This window comes from Balaenoptera ricei, chromosome 9, assembly GCF_028023285.1.
Source record: "Balaenoptera ricei isolate mBalRic1 chromosome 9, mBalRic1.hap2, whole genome shotgun sequence".
Taxonomy (NCBI): domain Eukaryota; kingdom Metazoa; phylum Chordata; class Mammalia; order Artiodactyla; family Balaenopteridae; genus Balaenoptera; species Balaenoptera ricei.
In genome coordinates, this window is record NC_082647.1 from 93,575,580 (window position 1) to 93,595,150 (window position 19,571).

Here is a 19,571-nt window from a genome sequence, read left to right on the forward strand (position 1 = left end):
CTCTCTTTGCCCTGCCCCCTGAAGAGCCAGGCAGCTTCTTCTTGTGAGGAGTTGGCAAGAGAGATCTCAGGATGATTCTTAAGTTCTCAGTGAACCATCTCTAAATGTTTTCCACTCCCAGCTCCAGTGCAGGGGTTGAGCTCACCAATTATCCTGATTTTGTGTCTTGACTTTTCCTTTTTAATCAGGAATACAAACTGAAATTTGCTCTGATTTATAGGATATTTTGCATATGTTTTGTCTGAATATTGGAATTTGTCATAAGCAACATAATATTTTAACATCTAATAATACTATTCTTGTGTGGGGAAAATGAGTCAAGTTTAAGCAATTTAATTTTGAAGAAATTGGGGAAATATACTTTTCTTCCCAATTAATGATGATAATTATCAATGCTGTTTCTAACCAGTGTTTAAATCCTTTAACTGTAGAAATCGGAGGAATATCCTAAAATTTTAGAAGAAAAATGATGGTCAGTTAACTTACAAGTTAAATGTTTTATGTAAAAAATCTTTATATGCTTCATCAAATTTGGCCTTCATACCGAAAAGTACATAAATCACAAGTGCACAACTCAGTTAATTTTCACAAAGTGAGGCACACCCATGGAACTAGCACTCAGAGCCGGAAGGAGAAAATTAATAGAACCCCAAAGGTCCCCTTCATAATCCTTTCCAGCAATCACTCATCTAGCACAATAGATTCTTTTTGCCAGGTTTTGAAACTTGTGTGTAAATTAAATCATACAGTTTGTACCTTTTTTGGGAGGGGTGAGTATGTGGGCTTCTTGTACTCATTTATGGTGTATGTTATAGCAAGTTAATTCATTTTTATTGTTGTATAATATTCCATTGTTTGAATATACCACAATTTATTCATTCTTTGCTTGATGGGTATTTTGGGTTTCCAGTTTTGACTATTATGAACCATAGTGCTATATTTATTTATTTTTGGCTGCTTTGGGTCTTTGTTGCCATGCGCAGGCTTTCTCTAGTTGCAGCGAGCGGGGGCTACTCTTTGTTACGGTGTGTGGGCTTCTCACTGCAGTGGCTTCTCTTGTTGTGGAGCACATGCTCTAGGCATGCGGGCTTCTGTAGTTGTGGCACGCGGGCTCAGTAGTTGTGGCTCACGGGCTCTAGAACGCAGGCTCAGTAGTTGTGGCGCACGGGCATAGTTGCCCTGTGGCATGTGGGATCTTCCCAGACCAGGGCTTGAACCTGTGTCCCCTACATTGGCAGACGGATTCTTAACCGCTGTGCCACCAGGGAAGTCTCTGAACCAACTACTGCTGTAGATGTCATATGTGTTATTTGCCCCAATATGTGTATACTTCTTATGAGATATATGTACAAGGGCAATTTTTGAGCCATATATATTCAGCTTCAGTAGATTCTGCCGGTGTTTTCCAGTGTGTACACTTTGATTAGCAAGGCTCCCTTGAGGTAGTTGCTAATCACTGCTCCTTTCCTCTTCCCTGAAGGTCATTACTAGTCTGATCTCTAATAAAATAGATTAGCCTTGCTTGTTTTTAAACTCCATGTAATGGAATGATCAGTATTCTTTTGTATTTGGCTTTTCACTAATATTGTATTTGTTAGATATGTTTTTAAACGTCTTCTGCTAAGTATTAACTTGCTATTATTATTGTTTCAGGTGTTTTAGAAAACAATTATGAGAGCTTACGTGTACTAAATGTTGAAAGAAATGGAAATATTATTTATACCTATAAGGTATGCCTATATTCTTTTTTTAAATTGTGGTAAAATATACATAACATAAAATATACCATTTTAACCATTTCTTTTTTTTACAGAGTTTTATGCTGTATCTTACTGAGGGGTAGTGAATAAGACCTGTTGGCATTTAACCTTTAACATATGACTTTTTTTATTTTGTGAGATTGAGTAGGGTAATTGAAATTCAGTCTTATGAAATGTTTTCTCTTTTTTAAATAAAAAACTACACAGTGTCTGACACAGCGCTCAAATGTTTTGAATAGATGAACAGTTTCATTTTCTAGAGGAAAAATGCCAAATAAAAGATGTTTAAACCTAATTAATGTTAAATTTTTATCTTTGAGAAAATATTAAATATTATTACTTTACATCATCTTTTCAAACTTATATATGCTCAGACTTTTGAGGTATTATTATTTGACAGTGTGTTTTCAATATTAATTGTTCTAAGGAAAGAAAATTTAACTTTACAGATAACTTTACCGTAGTAGTGAAACGTGGAAGAATAATAACAGTGGTCAGTTTGCTTTGCACAGTTGCATTACTGTACTTTTTTTTCTTTTTGCTTAAAAAAAGTTATTTTAAGTTGTATCTATGAGGATGCTGCGTTCAAGGAGTTGTACGATTCAAAAAGTTTTACTTATAAGAATATCAGGGACTTGTTCTAGCCACTTTCAGTGACCGTCATATATATTCTCTTACAGAAATAAATGGAAGTACAAAAAGATTCGCTCCTTCACCATGCTCAGTCCTAGTAGACAGGGTCCCCCAGACTCACTGAGCTGTACATTCTTATTCCCTTTCACTCTTTGATCCATATGACCAGCAGAAACAGGTTCAGTCCCTCTCTGACATGCACAGCAGGCTACCTTTAGAGTGCTTGTTGCTAATACTGGTTGAATTACTGCAGGTTTCTTTTAAAACTAGTAACTTCCTAAACAATGACATTTAATTAACATCTAGTTAATTTTTTCTTTTCAGGATGATAAGGGAAATGTCTTCTTTGGATTGTATGATTACCAAACCAAACAAAATGAGGTAAAAATCACCATAGATTATAGTTACTTATTGGTTACTTTACTGCTTTTAAAGTTTTCCTTCTTTCTAGATACAACTTCTTATTTCATTTTATTTTCTAAAAATTTAGTTTATATTTCTTTGCCTTCCTTCTCTTCTCCCTTTACCATTATCTTAAAAAAAAAATAAGTGTAAGGACTCTTGGAACAGAACGTCACCTGGTCTCTTAGTCCTTTGAGATTTAAGCCAAGTTGGCTCAAACCAATTATCCAATGTTCTATAGGAATGTAGGAAGTCCAATGCCCTCCCCAGGATTTGTGTGCTCCCAGAAGCTTAGGATCTCATAATGACCTCTGGCTCTGAGTTCTGCTTCTGCTTAACCTTCACTGTTCTTGCTTCTCATTACTTCTCAAAGATCCAGGTTTAGAACCAGCCTCCTTTTCTTAATCTTTCCTCAAACCACTCACGTAAGACATTGGTTAATGTGACAGGCGTGTCAAATTCTTGAGGCAAATGGGAGAGAGTCACTTTGTGCCTGCATAAAAACAATTTACCAGGGACTTCCCTGGTGGCGCAGTGGTTGGGAATCTGCACGCCAGTGCGGGGGATGCGGGTTCGAGCCCTGGCCCGGGAGGATCCCACATGCTGCGGAGCAGCTAGGCCCCTGTTCCACAACTGCTGAGCAGCAGCCCCTCTCCACAACTGGAGGGGGTCCGCGCGCAGTGGCGAAGACCCAGTGCAGCCAAAAATAAATAAATAAAAATAAATTAAAACAAAACAATTTACCAATATTGAGGGACTAAGAAGTCTATAAATGGACACTGGCACAGAAGGCACTCCAAAACACATTATTACATGAAAAAAGCAAGTTGCCAGAATAACACATTCCATTTATGTTTAAAAATCTTGCAAGAAAAATATATATGTGCATAAATATATATTAAAAACTCATTTTGAATGATCTGGAAGGCTACAGAGCAAATTACAAACATGTTTCCTTTTCAGAGGAAATTGGAATTGGGTGAATGTTATGGAGAACGTAGACATTTTACTTGGTAGTGTTTGCATGTTTTAAACGCTGAGACTCTCCTTGTGTGTTATCTATTATTTAAAAGGATAAAACACTAAAAACTTAAGTATATACATTCATGACTCTTCTTACTTATAAATAATAATCCCTCAGTTAGAGCAAGAGTCAAAGGAAACCAAAATTTCTCACATGAATTCAGAGCCTTCTTATTAACTCAAAGTTCCCTTTTCCTGACTTTTCAACATTTTCTATCAACTTCTGGCCACTGGATTCTAGTATGTTCTCAGTGGTTCTTTAGTCTGCAGGTACTAATTACCTTCGTAATAGTTCTGCAGTCACTGTTTCTCTTAGCCTGCTCTCTCCTGAAGTCTAAGGCTCTATCTTTCCTTATCCTCTAATTGTATTTTAAGCGAGTTTACTTAATATAACTGTGATTGGCTCCAGTTCCTCAATCTGCACCTCACATCCTCCTTCAGCATGACCATTTTAATTTTCTTTACTATTCCGGGAAATGGAATCTTGCAACAATCAAACAGCAAGAAAATAAAAATAAAGATTAAATAAAAAAGAAGACTGCTTTGCCAATGTTCTAAATATGAGAGTCCTTTAGGGGATGCACTTGTGGCAGTCTCTTAGACATAGTTAATGATGTCATAGTCATGTCATTTGATTAGTGTTACTTGCCTCAATAATCATAATAGCTAACACTTGAGTATTTATTATGTGTGGCAGACATTGTAGTAAGTACTTTCACGTGGATTATCTAACATCACTTCTAAGGATCTCCTGAGATAGGTAGTGTTATGATTCCTGTTTTACTGATGGGAGGATAGAAAGGTTGAATAACTCATCTAAAGTCACACAAGCTAGCAAGTGGCAGAGTTAGGATTTGAACCTGGGTCTAGCTTGGCTCCAAGTTCTATACTCTTAACCACTATACTATGTCGTCTCATGGTTAAGTTTCAGTGCCAAAGATGGCCTACAATAGCAAACATTTTTCTTAAAAAATAATCTGAAACTTCTCAGTATGGATAAACTGGTTCACAGGTGGTTCTTTAATAAAATGCTTTGCCACAATGATACTTGCTAGAGAGCTGAATGGGAATTGCATTCATGAAATTGTTGTTTAACATGAAACTCCAAATTGAAAAATACTTTTGTTTTAATAGCATCTCTATACATTTGAGAAAGACTTGCAAGTTGTCAGTTGCTCGGTCAACAGGGAGAGAACTTTGTTGGGTAAGTTGAACTCTTTCATTGCTACAAGTCAAGAACTAAACTACATTTTTTTAGTTTCAAAGTATTGAATTTTTGCAATATTTGATCATTCTATAACAATGATTTTCTGGGAGAAGATGCAGTTGGGAGATTAGGTTTGAAATAAAGAATCTGTAGAGTCTGTCTACGAAAAAGAATACTTTGTATTTCACCTTAATCATCCACTGACAGCTTTGAGCCCTCACTTATTTTGGGTATAAAATGTTAAACTTTAACAAGCCACTGTATGGATCATTTGCTAATGGATTATTTTTTTCTTTTTCCATTAGCCACAAGTTTAGTTCAAGCTGCTAAAGAAGGAAGAAGGAATGAGCTTCAACCAGGTAATGAAATCACAGTTTTTAGTACTTGTTGAGAGATGAAGATTTCTTGAACTACTAAGTCAAATTGCAAACATTTTTACAAATAGCTTTATCTCAGAATAAAAAGGCAAAGGTCATGTCAAGCATGAAAAAGAGGTTTCTTTACATTTTTTCCAAGTAAACAAAGTACAGAAAATAATATAACAGTGAATAATAGAAATATTAAAAAGGCAGTTAGCATCTGTAGACTGAACATGGAGAACACACTAGAAACCCTACAGGCAGAAGCTGGTACAAAAGGTTGGGAAGACGTTAGTATTGCTTGGAGAATGCCATTTTATCCTGTTATCTGGTGAACTTCTAAGCAACACATATTGCATTATGAATAGTCTACCAATTCTAAAAAAAATCAGTTCTACTCATTTACCAAGGCCCACTTCATAGTTGATTACTTATATGATTCCCTCCCTCACTTCCTTTTAACATTTTTTATCATCCATCTGTCCAGAACTCAACAAATATGGAGTGCCTGCAGTGGGTCAGGCCCAATGCACAGTGCTGGGGATACAATGGGTGCAGGAGAGGAGTGGCAATTGCCCACATGGCGAGCTATAGGGTCTAGTGGTAGGCAGGGTGCCCCATGAGGCATGTGTCCCATCTCCAAAGTTGGGCAATAAGCCTAGTGGGACCAGCTTTTCAATTTATCAAGAGAAGTATGGACTTTTATGTAAAATTTTAATTTTTAAATGTTGGCCCAGATATTTTTTTTTTAAATAAATAAATTTATTTATTTATTTTTGGCTGCGTTAGGTCTTTGTTGCTACGCATGGGCTTTCTCTAGTTGCGGTGAGTGGAGGCTACTCTTCGTTGAGGTGCATGGGCTTCTCACTGAGGTGGCTTCTCCTGTTGCGGAGCACGGGCTCTAGGCTTGTGGGCTCCAGAGCGCAGGCTCAGTAGTTGTGGTGCACAGGCTTAGTTGCTCTGTGGCATGTGGGATCTTCCCGGACCAGGGCTCGAACGCGTGTCCCTTGCATTGGCAGGCGGATTGTTAACCACTTTGCCACCAGGGAAGTCCCAGCCCAGATATTTAAAAAAAAATTCTCTTCAGGCAATGATAACCACCTGTGGTTGGATCCAGCTTGTGGACTACCATTTTTCAACCTCTGGTCAGGTAGATCGCATGTCAGTCTCTTTCTATTCCTATCCTGCAGAGCTTTCCATCTCTTCTGTTTGTTTGGCACTTAAGCTCCTTCTTTTGTTAGCAGAGTTCCCACTCGGACGTATTTTCCTGCAGTTATGTATGATGGAAAAACCCTTTATAAATACTTTCCAATGAGGCTTATGAGGCAGTCCTGGGCTCCCACAGAGCCAGCTTAGAGTGTCAAGGGAACCAGAACTGAGTCTGGATGGGACCTTCTCAGGGACCTCAGCAGAACAGTTTAGGAGAGATGTTGGCGGGCAGAAGGCTTTCCCTGAAATCTCATCATTGTTTTACTCATCCCAACCTTCCCTCCTGCCATGTTATACTGAGAACCTCAGCAGTCCTCTTCCCTCTTCTGTGTTATGTCCTCCTCTGTTTTTTTTTTTTTTTTTTGGCTGTGTTGGGTCTTCGTTGTTACATGCGGGCTTTCTCTAGTTGCGACAAGCAGGGGCTACTATTCGTTGTAGTGAGCGGGCTTCTCATTGTGGTGGCTTCTCTTGTTGCGGAGCACGGGCTCTAGGCTCACAGGCTTCAGTAGTTGTGGCTCTCGGGCTCTAGAGCACAGGCTCAGTAGTCGTGGCGCACGGGCTTAGTTGCTCCGCAGCATGTGGGATCTTCCCGGACCAGGGCTCGGACCTGTGTCCCTTGCATTGGCAGGCGGATTCTCAACCACTGTGTCACCAGGGAAGTCCCTCATGTCCTCCTCTTAGCATCCTCTGCTCCTCTTAGAATTAGGTACAGTGCTTAATTCAGAGATGACGGAAATGGACTAGCTGAAGCAAGATAGGTTCTAAAACATTGGTGTTCTGACTCCTAAAACAAGGGAATGGATGTGAGCCTGATCTCCTGGGCTAATAGTTGCTTGTGTTCATCCCAATTATGAGCCTAGGCATCTGTACAGAACCTTGGATTAGCTCCCTGTGCCTCCCAGTTCTTTTTGAAACCTTATTCCTTTGAGCCTTAGAAATTCCTTACTATGTTGGTAAACCCAGTAGGAACTATAATCTTTACATGATATTTACCATCTATGCCTAATCGTCATGCAGAAGAGTGGCGATTATGTATATCATAAAATGTACTTTCAGGCCAACTTTATTGTAAGTTTGATTTGATTACAACGTTAAAACCTATTCAGGTAATGTTACTAAGCCTTGAAAATTTGATGTACCTCTCGTGAAATTATCTGATCACATCTTTTAAAATAGTAGAATGAATAGTGTTAATTTTTGTATTGGAAACCCCATACTTTATCTTAGCTCACCTTTTATACCAGCCACTACAGTGAGAACCAGCTCTGCCCAAATGTAATTTGACAGGCAGTGCCTCACCTCAGCTGCTCTACCTACTTCTTGCTTTTTGCCCAGAGCCCTTGGGAAAATCTGCTTACCACCTGCATGTGTACCACCTGGAAGTATGTTTGGAAAGGATTTCCAATAGGATAAGCCATGACCAATCGGGGGGCAAGGAGCTGAAGGATAAATACTCCCCCTTTCCAGCCCTAAAGTGGATGATTCTGAGGTGCCCTCCATGCAAGGTGGTCAGTCAATTGACAGTGCCCGTACACTGCATACTCTTCTTCCCTATTTCACTCTCCCCACTTCCTCGTGCCAGCACCTCGTGGCTAAAGTGATCCTGTCCCCTGAGATGACTTCTTGTTTTAGTTTGGGTTTCCCCCGTAAGTAGAGTCTGAGGCAAGTATTTGAGCCCAGTTAGTTTATTTGAGGGATGATCCTAGGAAACACTATTAAAGGAGAGGTTAAACAGAGATCTGAAAGGAGGGAGCAAGCGTGCGCCACGGGGAAGCACATTTCTGGCAGAACGAACAGCCAGCGCAAAGGCCCTGAGGCCAGAGTACTTGGTAGACTCACTGTTCAAGGATAGTGAGGTCAGTGAGGCTGGAGTGGCATGAACAGCGGCAGAGTGGTGGGAACTGAGGCCAGCGAGAAATGAGGGTAAGGTGCAGACAGATCATGGAGACACTTACAAGGCCTTCTGTTCAGTTAAGATTTCAGAAATTATGTGACCAGAAAGACTTGTAGGATCTATTATAATGATTTGTCCTTTGAACAAATATTTTGCAAATATTTTGCCTTTTGCAAAGACTTATTTTATCTGTCCATGAATAACCTGATAAGCCATTTGATTATAAAATGTAGTTTGCCTCAAGGTATTAACACTCTGTTGCTTATAATGAGATTTTTCCACTGCAAATGACACAAACTGTAACATCTCTCATATGAGCAAGATAGGGTTCCTTGGTCTACATACTTTACAGTAAGTTTTTTGTCCGCAGTGCTTCTCTTATTGGCTGAGGCCATGGCAGACTTAATGTTTATTTAGAAAATGGCCTTCCATAGGGGCCAGGCTTAGGTGCCCCTTTCACTCTCCCTGGTGGAGTTATGTTTGCCCCAAGGTACAGCAGGTCCCCGTGCGGAGCAGTAGGGGCAACCTCGTGTCTTGGGCCCCACTGCTGCTCCAGCACTCCAGGCACTATTATAGACAGTTAAGTGCTGGAGACGCTCCGTGGAGCTGTGCTTTGATTCCGGAGCTCTAATAACCAGAGCTTCTTCGCAACCAGACTCTACCGGACTCTTCCAACCTTGTCACCGTTTCACAACATGTACCTTCACCTGCATCAGACCAGGTTCGTTCTTTTGCTCACTCTTCATCCTCCCAATGCCATACCTATTCCTGTGCTTTAAAAAAATTTTTTTTTTAATTCAATTTAAACAAAACGAAACAAAAATGTTCATCCATTTCTCCCCACCTCTCCTCTACCCCCACCTCCTGCAACCACCAATCCGTTCTCTGTATCTATAAGCTTGGTTTTGGTTTTGGTTTGGTTTTTTTGATTCCACATGTAAGAGAGATCATACGGTATTTGTCTTTTATTAAAGTATAGTTGATTTACAATGTTGTGTTAGTTTCTGGTGTCCAGCAAAGTGATTCAGTTATACATATATGTATTTTTTCAGATTCTTTTCCTTTATACAAGGTTATTACAAGGTATTGAATATAGTTCCCTGTGCTGTACACTGAGACCTTGTTGTTTATCTGTTTTACATGTAGTAGCGTGTATCTGTTCATCCCAAATTCCTAATTTATCCCTCCCCAACTCTTTCCCCTCTGGTAACCGTAAGTTTGTTTTCTGTCTGTGAGTCTGTTTCTTTTCTGTAAATAAGTTCATTTGTATCATTTTTTTAGATTTCACATATAAGTGATATCGTATATTTGTCTTTCTCTGTCTGACTTACTTCACTTAATACGATCATCTCTAGGTCCAACCATGTTGCTGCAAATGGCATTATTTCATTCTTCGTTTGACTTACTTCACTTAGCATAACACCCTTGAGGTCCATCCATGTTGTCCCTTTTCATCCTGCTGCTCTCCTTCCTGTGCCTGGACCTATCTTGCCCTTCAGTGATGCCCTCCCAGTCTCCACTGATAACTGGATTCTCTGAATTCTTGAGACAACTTTAAGCACTTCATGGAATCAGCGGATTTTATGGATGAAAATGATTGTAGAAATGATCTGATTCTGTAGTTTTTCACTTTATTTTGTAAATAACAAAGCACTGGGAATTCCCTGACGGTCCAGTGGTTAGGACTTGGTGCTTTCACTGCCAGGGCCTGGGTTCAATCCCTGGGCAGGGAACCGAGATCCCGCAAGGCACACACGGTGCGGCCAAAAACAACAACAACAAAAGCCCCCAAAGCACTGAGGCCTAGGAAAGCTTCATGAAGTGCTGGAAAGTATATATTAGGTTAGTGGCAGATTTTAAACTAGAACCGATGTCTCTAGAATCCTAATCCAGAGTGCTTGCTGTTACACTATGGAATCACATGGTATGTTATTGAGAGACATTTCTGTTTGCACAATTACTCTTATCATTAAACTACTTATATTAGTTAAGTATCTGGGCTGCCCTAAAGAAGCAAAAAATTAGTGTAGGAAGATGGTTTCTGACCTTGGTAATCCTCCCATTTCAAAGGCAAGTGAATTTAGCTGTGATAGCTGGTTATCTCATCTGGGAACAGATTCACTGACAAAAAAGGCCGAGTAGAAAGTGATTCCTTATTTTTCCAATGAGGAGATTCCGTTGCCTGCCCCCCAAAAACCTTTTTCCCCCAAAAGGAATATATAAACTTTTAGGGCAAGAGATGAAACAGTCAAATATCAGCTTCTACTATTTACTATGTTAAACTAGTTATATACACTTAAAACAACATAATAAGGAAAATTACTTTTTTTCTCATTCTCACAGAACATTTTTATTCTATTTTTTTCCACAAGTATCTTTGACGTCAATCTCTCTCTTATTCTTAGAGCCATTTTTTGAGTCATCAAGCAGATTCCCAAAGTACCTCACCTTTACCTTGTTCCAGTTATTAGAAATATAGCCCCTTTGAATTGTGAATGATCCTGTCACTGGATTTTTATTCTAAGCTACACATACCCATCAACCAAGCAATATTTGTTTTTCATTTGTTCTGTCATTGTGTATTTGTGATCCCACATAATAACTCACTCACTGCTTTGCTTTTTTAGTAATCTCTAAAAAGGTGTGTTTACAGAGATATCCAGTCCTCAAAATTGTGAGGCAGTATCCCAGAAATTGTTTTATATTCTTTACCTTTTTTTTTTCCTTTTTCTTAACATAAAGCAGTGCTGTTAGGTTACTTTCTTAAATAGTGAAAATAGTGAAAACTGGTACTGCTTTAATTCCAGGCTGCTGCACCATCCCCAAATTGTAAATTATTATTCAAAATAAAGTCACCAAGTCAGAAAGAGAAAAACAAATATCGCCTATTAATGCATATATGTGGAATGTAGAAAAATGTACAGATGAACCGGTTTGCAAGGCAGAAATAGAGACGCAGATGTAGAGAACAAACGTATGGGCACCAAGGGCAGGTGGGGTGGTGGGATGAACTGGGAGATTGGGATTGACATATATACACTAATATGTATAAAATAGATAACTAATAAGAACCTGCTGTATAAAAATAAATAAATAAAATAAAATTCAAATCAAAAATAAATGACAATGTGTTGGCTCTCACCAGACTTAAAAATAGTTTTATGCATATGAAAAAATAAAGTCACCGAGAAAGCACCTGAGAATATTAGTCGTTATAAGAACTCAAATATAAGGCAACTCCTTTTCTGAGGAGGGGAACTTTTGGCCTACATTTGGATGTCCCCATTCTATCCTGTGTCCAACACTTCCTCCTAATTGCTATCTTTTATGACATTTGCTCAGATGTGGCACTGAGGAAATAAGTTAGTCTTTATCCATGCAGCTCCACAACCCTTCCTGAGGGAGGCCAAGCCCCTGTCCTAGTTGCTGTCAACCGTAACACATTCATGCATCAGAAATATCTTTATATTTTCCTACACAAACAATATTTGCCACTGTGCTGCAGAATTACAGTGACACTGAACTGAGTTATATTTGTTTAGACTTAGAAGCTGAGAGGGCCTGTGAAGTGATCTTAAAATGGCTGAGGAATGGGTAGGAACTTGTTCCTTATTCCCTGTACATTGACTTCTCCTTTATGATATATATATATTTTTAATTAATTAATTAAATTTATTTTTAGCTGTGTTGGGTCTTCGTTGCTGCGCGTGGGCTTTCTGTAGTTGCGGCGAGCGGGCTTCTCAGTGCGTTGGCTTCTCTTGTTGTGGAGCACGGGCTCTAGGCGTGCGGGCTTCAGTAGTTGTGGCATGAGGGCTCAGTAGTTGTGGCTTGCGGGTTCAAGAGCACAGTCTCAGTAGCTGTGGCTCACGGGCTTAGTTGCTCCACAGCATGTGGGATCTTCCCAGACCGGGGCTTGAACCCGTGTCCCCTGCATTGGCAGGCGGATTCTTAACCACTGCGCCACCAGGGAAGTCCAATGATGTTTTCTTTATCTACTTTGGGTTTTAAGAAGTCTCAAAGTCAATTTTAAGACAGATACTTTTGTTTGTGGAGTAGCTAACACAATAAGTAATACATTTTACATTTCCAAAGTTCAGACCTATGTGTAGGAGATAATTTGTGATATTCTGGACTTTGCTACTAAAAGCATCCTTTACATTATAGGTTCAAGGTGCTTAACTTTGTTGGTCGAGATCCACCCCATTAACAATGTGAAAGTTCTAAAAGCAGTGGATAGCTATATTTGGGTACAGGTAAGTGAGCATATCTTTATCATTTATGTCATTAATCAAAAAGCATGAAACCTAGAGGCAGTGGTGTTACAAAGTGCTTTCACACACATTATCACACTTTCCTCAAAGCAATCCAGTGAATGGGTATGGCTGGAATTAACAGCTCTTCCTCTGCAAACATGAAAATCAAAACTCAAACCTAGCTCTCTCTCTATCATGGTTTGTCTAATAGTACTATAGTGTTTTTATGTGATAAAATATAGAATATCAAAACACATTTAAAAGAAGTTTAAAAATGGTTTATCTAATGTGTTCGTAGAGTTGACAGATTAAATACCTATGATTAAATGATATAATTAATCCCTGAATTTGTCAACTCTATGAATCGATGCAGAAGCACTGTGTGTATAACACAAGTAGACTAGATATAGTCAATTCTCATTACTTGCACATAGAATTTGCAAATTCTACTACCCACTAAAATTTATTCGTTACCCCAAACTCAGTACTCATGGTGCTTTCACAGTCATTTGCAGACATGGGCAAAGCAGTGAAAAAATTTTCAACTGATGCACATGTTCCCAGATGAGGTAGAACAAGGTGACACTGCCTTCTTGATTCAGTTCTCAGAGTGCAAACAAATGTTGTTTTCACAGTCAACTTAGTGCCATGTTTTTCACACTCTTTGGCTTTTCTTGGTGATTTCACTGTTTAAAATGTCCCCCAAGTGTATTGCTGAAGTGCTGTCTCATGTTCCTAAGTGCAAGAAGCCTGCGATATTCTTTTCAGAGAACACGTGTGTTAATTAGATAAACTTCATTTAGGCATTAGCTTATAGTACTGTTGACTGAGTTCAATGCTAGCGAATCAACAGTGTATATGAAATAAAGTGTCTTTTAAACAGGAACACACATTAGACAAAGTTTTGTTTTGATTTGTTGACAAAAATGTTGTAACTAGAGGCTCACAGGATCCTATCCCTGTATTTCCCTTGGGAGCAATGGTTCAGTTTTCAGTGTTTTTGGTGACTTTATGGAACATAACTACCGCAGAGAACAAGAATCAACTATCCATATTCATGCAGGGTTGATGCACAATTGCCTTGTGTAGCCTCCCCCTCCCCGCACCCACTCCCAGCCTCTGGCTGTGGGTCTCCGTCTTGCAATGTGTGTTGGGAGAGGGGATTGTCTCTCATGTGCCCAATCGTCCACTGTCAGCCAGTCCTTGCAGTTGTGCATTTCGCCACCACTCTGGCTTCTCTGTGGGCCGCTGCTCCCTGCCAGACAGGGCCTGGCGTGGAGCTCCTAAGCTGCGTTCCCTCCCCCAGGAAGCCACTCTGTTTACAGTGTCATCAGTGCAGGGCTGACTGTGGGACACTTCCCTTTCCTGGCCTGTTATTTTGGTTTCCTTAGCATCTTTATCCAGGGCTGTGTAGGCAGTGGAGATATTATTGAAGGATGAGGGCAACTAAAAGGTAGAGTGTAGGAAGGAAAAAGTTTTTACAAGTATATGGTTGCACTACATTGTGAATATATTAAAAATTACTGAATTGTATACTTAATAGTGAAAATTGTGAATAGTGAATGTTGTGTTATGTGCATTTTATCTTAATTAAAAAAAATTAAAAGTACAAGATGCATGATGTCATCTGTAGGCCAAAGGAAAAGTCCCCACCCACGTGAAGTAGACCCACACTGATGTTGTGGGCCCATCTCAGTTCCTAGCCCTGCTCCCTGCTCCTCACGCTTAGGCCTCTGGAGAAACTCCTCCAAGCCTACATCCATGGCAAATCCCCATCTTCTTCCTCTCTCCCTTCTGCTCTCCTTTGGAGAAACACCGTTCACTGTCCATGGAGTTTGGTCCTGCCCTGCGATCTCTCTCCTTTTTCTTACCAGAACGTCCATGATGATTTCCAGTAGTACATTTCCCTAAGTCTACATGTGCAGCTTTGACCCCCTTCATGGAGGAACTTCAGCAAGACAGTAGTGAGTGGGGTCTGGATCCCAATCTGGGATCCTTGGAGGGTTCCCCACCAGCATGATTGCATCTTCCAGATAGTTCCATTGGGTAATTACACACTCGTCTACATGCCTATAGTACATACCTTCCATCGATGAATATTAATAATCAGAGTCTAGCTCGATATTTACAAGATAAATATTTTCCTAATATGATATAATCTAATCTATATAGATTCCTACTCACAATGCAGACAAAACAAAACAAAACCCTACAAAATGTTGCACACTTTTGTAGAGCTCTGTCTGAACCCTGTCTATGTATATTCTCACTTCTAGGCCTTGCTTCAGGGTTGCCTCAAATTAGAAAGAAAAACAACCATCACCTGAATGGAACTTTTAAAATTACATTTTCACTGATTGCCTCACAGAGACCAGGCAAAGGTTTAGAACTGGTCAGCACCTTAGTCCAGGTCACAGTCCTAAGCCAGCAGGCCCTGGCCACCTCTGTAGACCCAGGGGAGGCCAAATCTGTAGTTTCTCCTTATTTTGAGGCACTGAGTATTTGCCCTTCCATTATCTATGTGGTGTCACTCATCATTGCTTCTCCTCAACCCCAGTACACAAAGTATCCTTTTCTATTTTTTAAGATTTTTTTTTTTTTGATGTGGACCATTTTTAAAGTCTTTATTGAATTTGTTACAATATTGCTTCTGTTTTATGTTTTGGTTTTTTGGCCAAGAGGCATGTGGGATCTTAGCTCCCCGACCAGGGATTGAACCCACACCCCCTGCATTGGAAGACAAAGTCTTAACCACTGGACTGCCAGAGAAGTCCCCAAAGTATCCTTTTTAATGTGCACAATTTCACAAATCAGCAGATAATAAGGTCTATATTATTCTCGTAGCTGAATTCTGCATTCCTGTCTATTTTACAGTTTTGAGTTTTTTGCTGTGAAGAATGGTATATAGTTAAAGTTTTGTTTTTCTGAAAGGGAAACTTGAGTGTAAGCAATGTTAAAAGTTGACCAGTTCTAGGGACTTCCCTGGTGGTCCAGTGGTTAAGACTCCACCCTTCCACTGCAGGGGGCGGAGGTTCGATCCCTGGTCCGGGAACTAAGATCCCGCATTCCGCATGGTGCAGTCAAAAAATAAAAGTAAATAAATTAATTAATTTTTTAAAAAGTTGACAAGTTCTGTTTCTAATTTGTCATTATGAAAAGTTAGGACACCAGGTAGTATATTTTGTCAAAATTTTTCCTAGTCTTTAGAGAGGCTGCAGGCTTTAAAACAAGGACATGAAAAGTTATGTTCTTTCAGTATGCTTTAAAGTTTGGAGGGAAAACCCAAAATTCGCCAGTGGATCTTATCTAGTAAGCTGTCTTTCATGTTGCAAAATGAAACTGCTGTTTTATAGTTACCCTTTTGATGATGAAAGAATTAAGTCACTGGAGTTATCCCATGGCCAGTTTTCCCTCATTATCACAGCTGACAGTGTCAGGCCTTGTGTTTCTGGCTGCCTGCTTTGTCCTGTGGGCTGACAAATAAGAGTGGGCACAGAGGAGGAGGAGTGGGGTGGATCAAGCCTTTTCTTCCCAGTGGCAGTCGTTCTGTGCTTTGAGGTAAATCCTCCACCACTTGCCACACTGTGATTCACTGTCCTTTCCTGGAAAGTCCCTGGTTCTATTTTGCTTTTTCTCTTGGATGTGGGACTTTGGAAGTTGTCACAGAGAGTACATTTACTTGGCTCTCAAATTAAATACTAGGGTTAGCTGCACAACAAATTATATCAGTCACTCTTTTTTGGTGCATGTGAAACAGAACTTTCTGTACAAATGTTATTTACATTGTTTCTGATTGGCTTCAGAATCACATATTCCAAATAGGAAGCACCATCCCTAGAAATGGCTTACACTTTAGCCTGTTTAAATGAATTGTGTTGGACCTGTGATCAATCCTCCCCTGGAAAACTGAGCTCCTGAAAGTGTTCCTTTTTCTTCCTTGCTTCCATCTGTAATGTATGTGTGTGAATGTGATTCGCCTAAACTATTCTGTGGTTCCCAGTCCCTTCTATGGTCTGTAGTAGTATAGTGATCAAACACAACTTTTGAAATAATTGTGTAAGCAAGGTAGTTGCTTATGATTTTGATTAATTTCCTTTTTACAGTTCCTCTACCCACATGTTGAAAGTCACCCTCTACCAGAGAATCATCTGCTACTGATTTCAGAAGAGAAATGTAAGTATATCGTGAGTACTTCATGAACGGCGCATCTCCCAGTGAAGCGTAGGAAGGGCGTGATGAATCTTCTAGCTGTCCACTCACCAGTGCTGAGGGTCCACTGACCTCGCCACTGCTGAGGGTCCACTGTCCATTGGAGACCTAGGACTCCTGTGGAAGGGCTTTCCTTCTGTTTCTACTTGTTGTTCCCTTAGGCTCTGCCTCCGTATATGATGGGCTCCTGCATATATGGATTTCTAGTTTGGGCACATGGTAGAATATTTGTAGAATAGTTGTGCAGGTCATTTTTGCCTTCTTTAGTCCATCCTTCTTTAAGATGTCTGTCACAGTGGATAACCATGATTTAAGGAGAGAGGCTTGGACGGACAGAGGGAAAGGCATTAGAAGGTAGAAGAATCCCATGGCAGAACTCGAGGACACATAGTAACTTGGTCAAGTTCAGATAGAGGCAGGTAAGATTGGGACATCCTTTAATGATGATTTCAAGTTGGGGGAAGGGTGGAGAAAGGACAGAATTCACCGGTGCATCTTATCTAGTAAGCTGTCTTTCATGTTATAAAGTGAAAGTGCTGGTTTATAATTAGAAGGACAAGTCTGAGGGGTTAGGTTTGTGTTCACTTCCTATACTCTTACGCAATAATCTGTCTCACATTTTTGGAGCTAGAACCAGCACAAGGTACATATAGCTGAATCTAAATCGCTTACTGAGAAAAATAGACCATCTACACATCAATAAAGTGTTCAGAGTTCTGTTAATGACCCCTATAAAAATACCTTCCCCTAATATCTGGCATAATGAGTTTTCTATCTGATGTTTTCATATAAAGAGGTATTGGGTATTTGGAAATTGAAGATAAACCCTGCCAAATGAGCCCTTATTAGCCCTATGTAAGACTGATGGTATAGGGGAGGGAAATACTTGTTAAGGGAACCCAGGGGAGCAGAAGAGTTAAATGCTTCATGTATTGTTGATATTGAGGAGCAGAGTAAATGCTGGACTTGAAACAGACTGTAAAGGGAGGGTGGAGAAAGGTGGGTTTTGTTTTGAACCTTGTGAGATTGCCATCTGTGATAATACTGTTTTTCAGCCGGTTGTTTAATCTGCTTTGCTTTTATAAAAAAATGTTCACAACTGTTAGGTGAAAAAAAGTACTCATATTTTTCATGAAGGTTAAACTCTCTATTGTTTATTTTTTAAAAGATATTGAACAACTTCATATCCAAGTTACCCGAGAAGATGGAAATAGAGTGGTAAATATTTGAAATTCCTTTCGCTTTAGAGTTTTTTCCCATAAAGAGTGGCATTTCTAGACTATTAAAGATGGATTGTTATAGAAACATACTACTTTATTTGGTGTCTTTCAAATTATAGTCTTGCTGTTGTAACATGTGAAATAATACAAGATACATGAAGGAGTTGATTATCTCCTTTCTATCTACCTCACCCCCCAATCTCAGTCTCCTGAGATAACTAATGACAGCCTTGTGTGGCCTTTTCCATGCCTTGTAGCTTGCTCAAGGTTAGGTGTACAGATGCTGGGATTCAGTTGCTTTTACCAAAATAGAATCATAATATAAATATTAATTTGCTGCTTTTGCTTTTTACTTAATATATCATGGGTATCCATATAGGTTTCTAAATAGAGAACTTTTTTCTCTAATTTTTATACATATATACACATACATACACATAATAAATGGGATCATAACATATATGCTAAGGTTCTATATAGTTCAGTTTTCTTTTCTTTTTTGCTTGTTTTCTACTTCTCCCTTGCCTTTTCACCTCTAATTTTTGTTCACAACCTGGTGTATATCCTTTCACACTTTGCTCCATACAAAGTGTCTCCCATCTCCACCCCTGACACACCCAGGGGTTTGTTTATTATTCACTCCTTCCTCATTCAACTTTGTGGAATTACCTACAGGCACCCTAGAGCAGCTCAGTTCATTATCTTTAGAAGTACAAATAGTCCCTGGCATGGATGTGCACAGTTTTGTCACCATTCTCCCATGGATGGATATTCACTTGATTGCCTTTTTTCCCCCTTTTATTTGTTTGCATTACAAATTGTCTCAAATGTTTTTAACTTTACATGTTTGGTACATGTGTTTTTTTGGGTTAAATCCTCAGGGATGGATAAGTGGATTGATGGTTATATGCATTTAATAAACTTCAACAGATTTTGCCAGATTGCTTTCCAAAAAACTTGTAACACTTCAGTTTTGCAATCAAAGTATAAAAATACCCTTTCCCTCTATCCATACCAGTAATAGATGTACTTGCCTTTAAAAAAATCCAGTTTGATGCGTTTAAGTTGATATCATTATTATTCGAGGTTGTGTTTCCCTTAATATTGATGAGTTTGAGCATCTTCTTTGCTTATTGGCTATGTGAATTTGTTTTTCTGAAAATTGCTTAGTTATATCCTCGTCTATTTTTTCCTGGGTTGTCTTTTTCTTGACAGTTTGTCTAAGATCTTAATATATTATTGATATTAAAATGACTTCCTTCAATATTTAAATAGTCTGCATCGAAATTGTCTCTCTCTGATTTTAATTTTAAATTATGTGAACAAAATTGAAATGGGAGATGGCATTTATTAATTATGTATCTATGATTGAAAGTGTCAAATCAAGAGGCCTGGCTGGAAA

At 39.3% G+C, this 19,571-nt stretch overlaps 1 protein-coding gene across 5 annotated transcripts in view; it reads left to right on the forward strand.

The window, feature by feature from the left end:
* Positions 1-19,571, forward strand: part of GSAP (gamma-secretase activating protein) — a 94,178-nt gene that overhangs the window by 12,130 nt on the left and 62,477 nt on the right. For 4 of the 5 annotated variants that reach the window (XM_059934103.1, XM_059934100.1, XM_059934101.1 and 1 more), the window contains exons 2-8: positions 1,654-1,730; positions 2,718-2,774; positions 4,953-5,022; positions 5,331-5,384; positions 12,652-12,740; positions 16,844-16,913; positions 18,118-18,167. Coding sequence is in view for 3 of the 5 variants with exons in the window: in XM_059934100.1 (XP_059790083.1) it covers positions 1,654-1,730; positions 2,718-2,774; positions 4,953-5,022; positions 5,331-5,384; positions 12,652-12,740; positions 16,844-16,913; positions 18,118-18,167 (467 nt within the window). In the remaining 2 variants the exon portion in view is untranslated. Of the gene's footprint in view, positions 1-1,653; positions 1,731-2,717; positions 2,775-4,952; positions 5,023-5,330; positions 5,385-12,651; positions 12,741-14,781; positions 14,787-16,843; positions 16,914-18,117; positions 18,168-19,571 lie in introns of those variants that run through there. The other variant, XM_059934104.1, reaches the window with a different exon arrangement.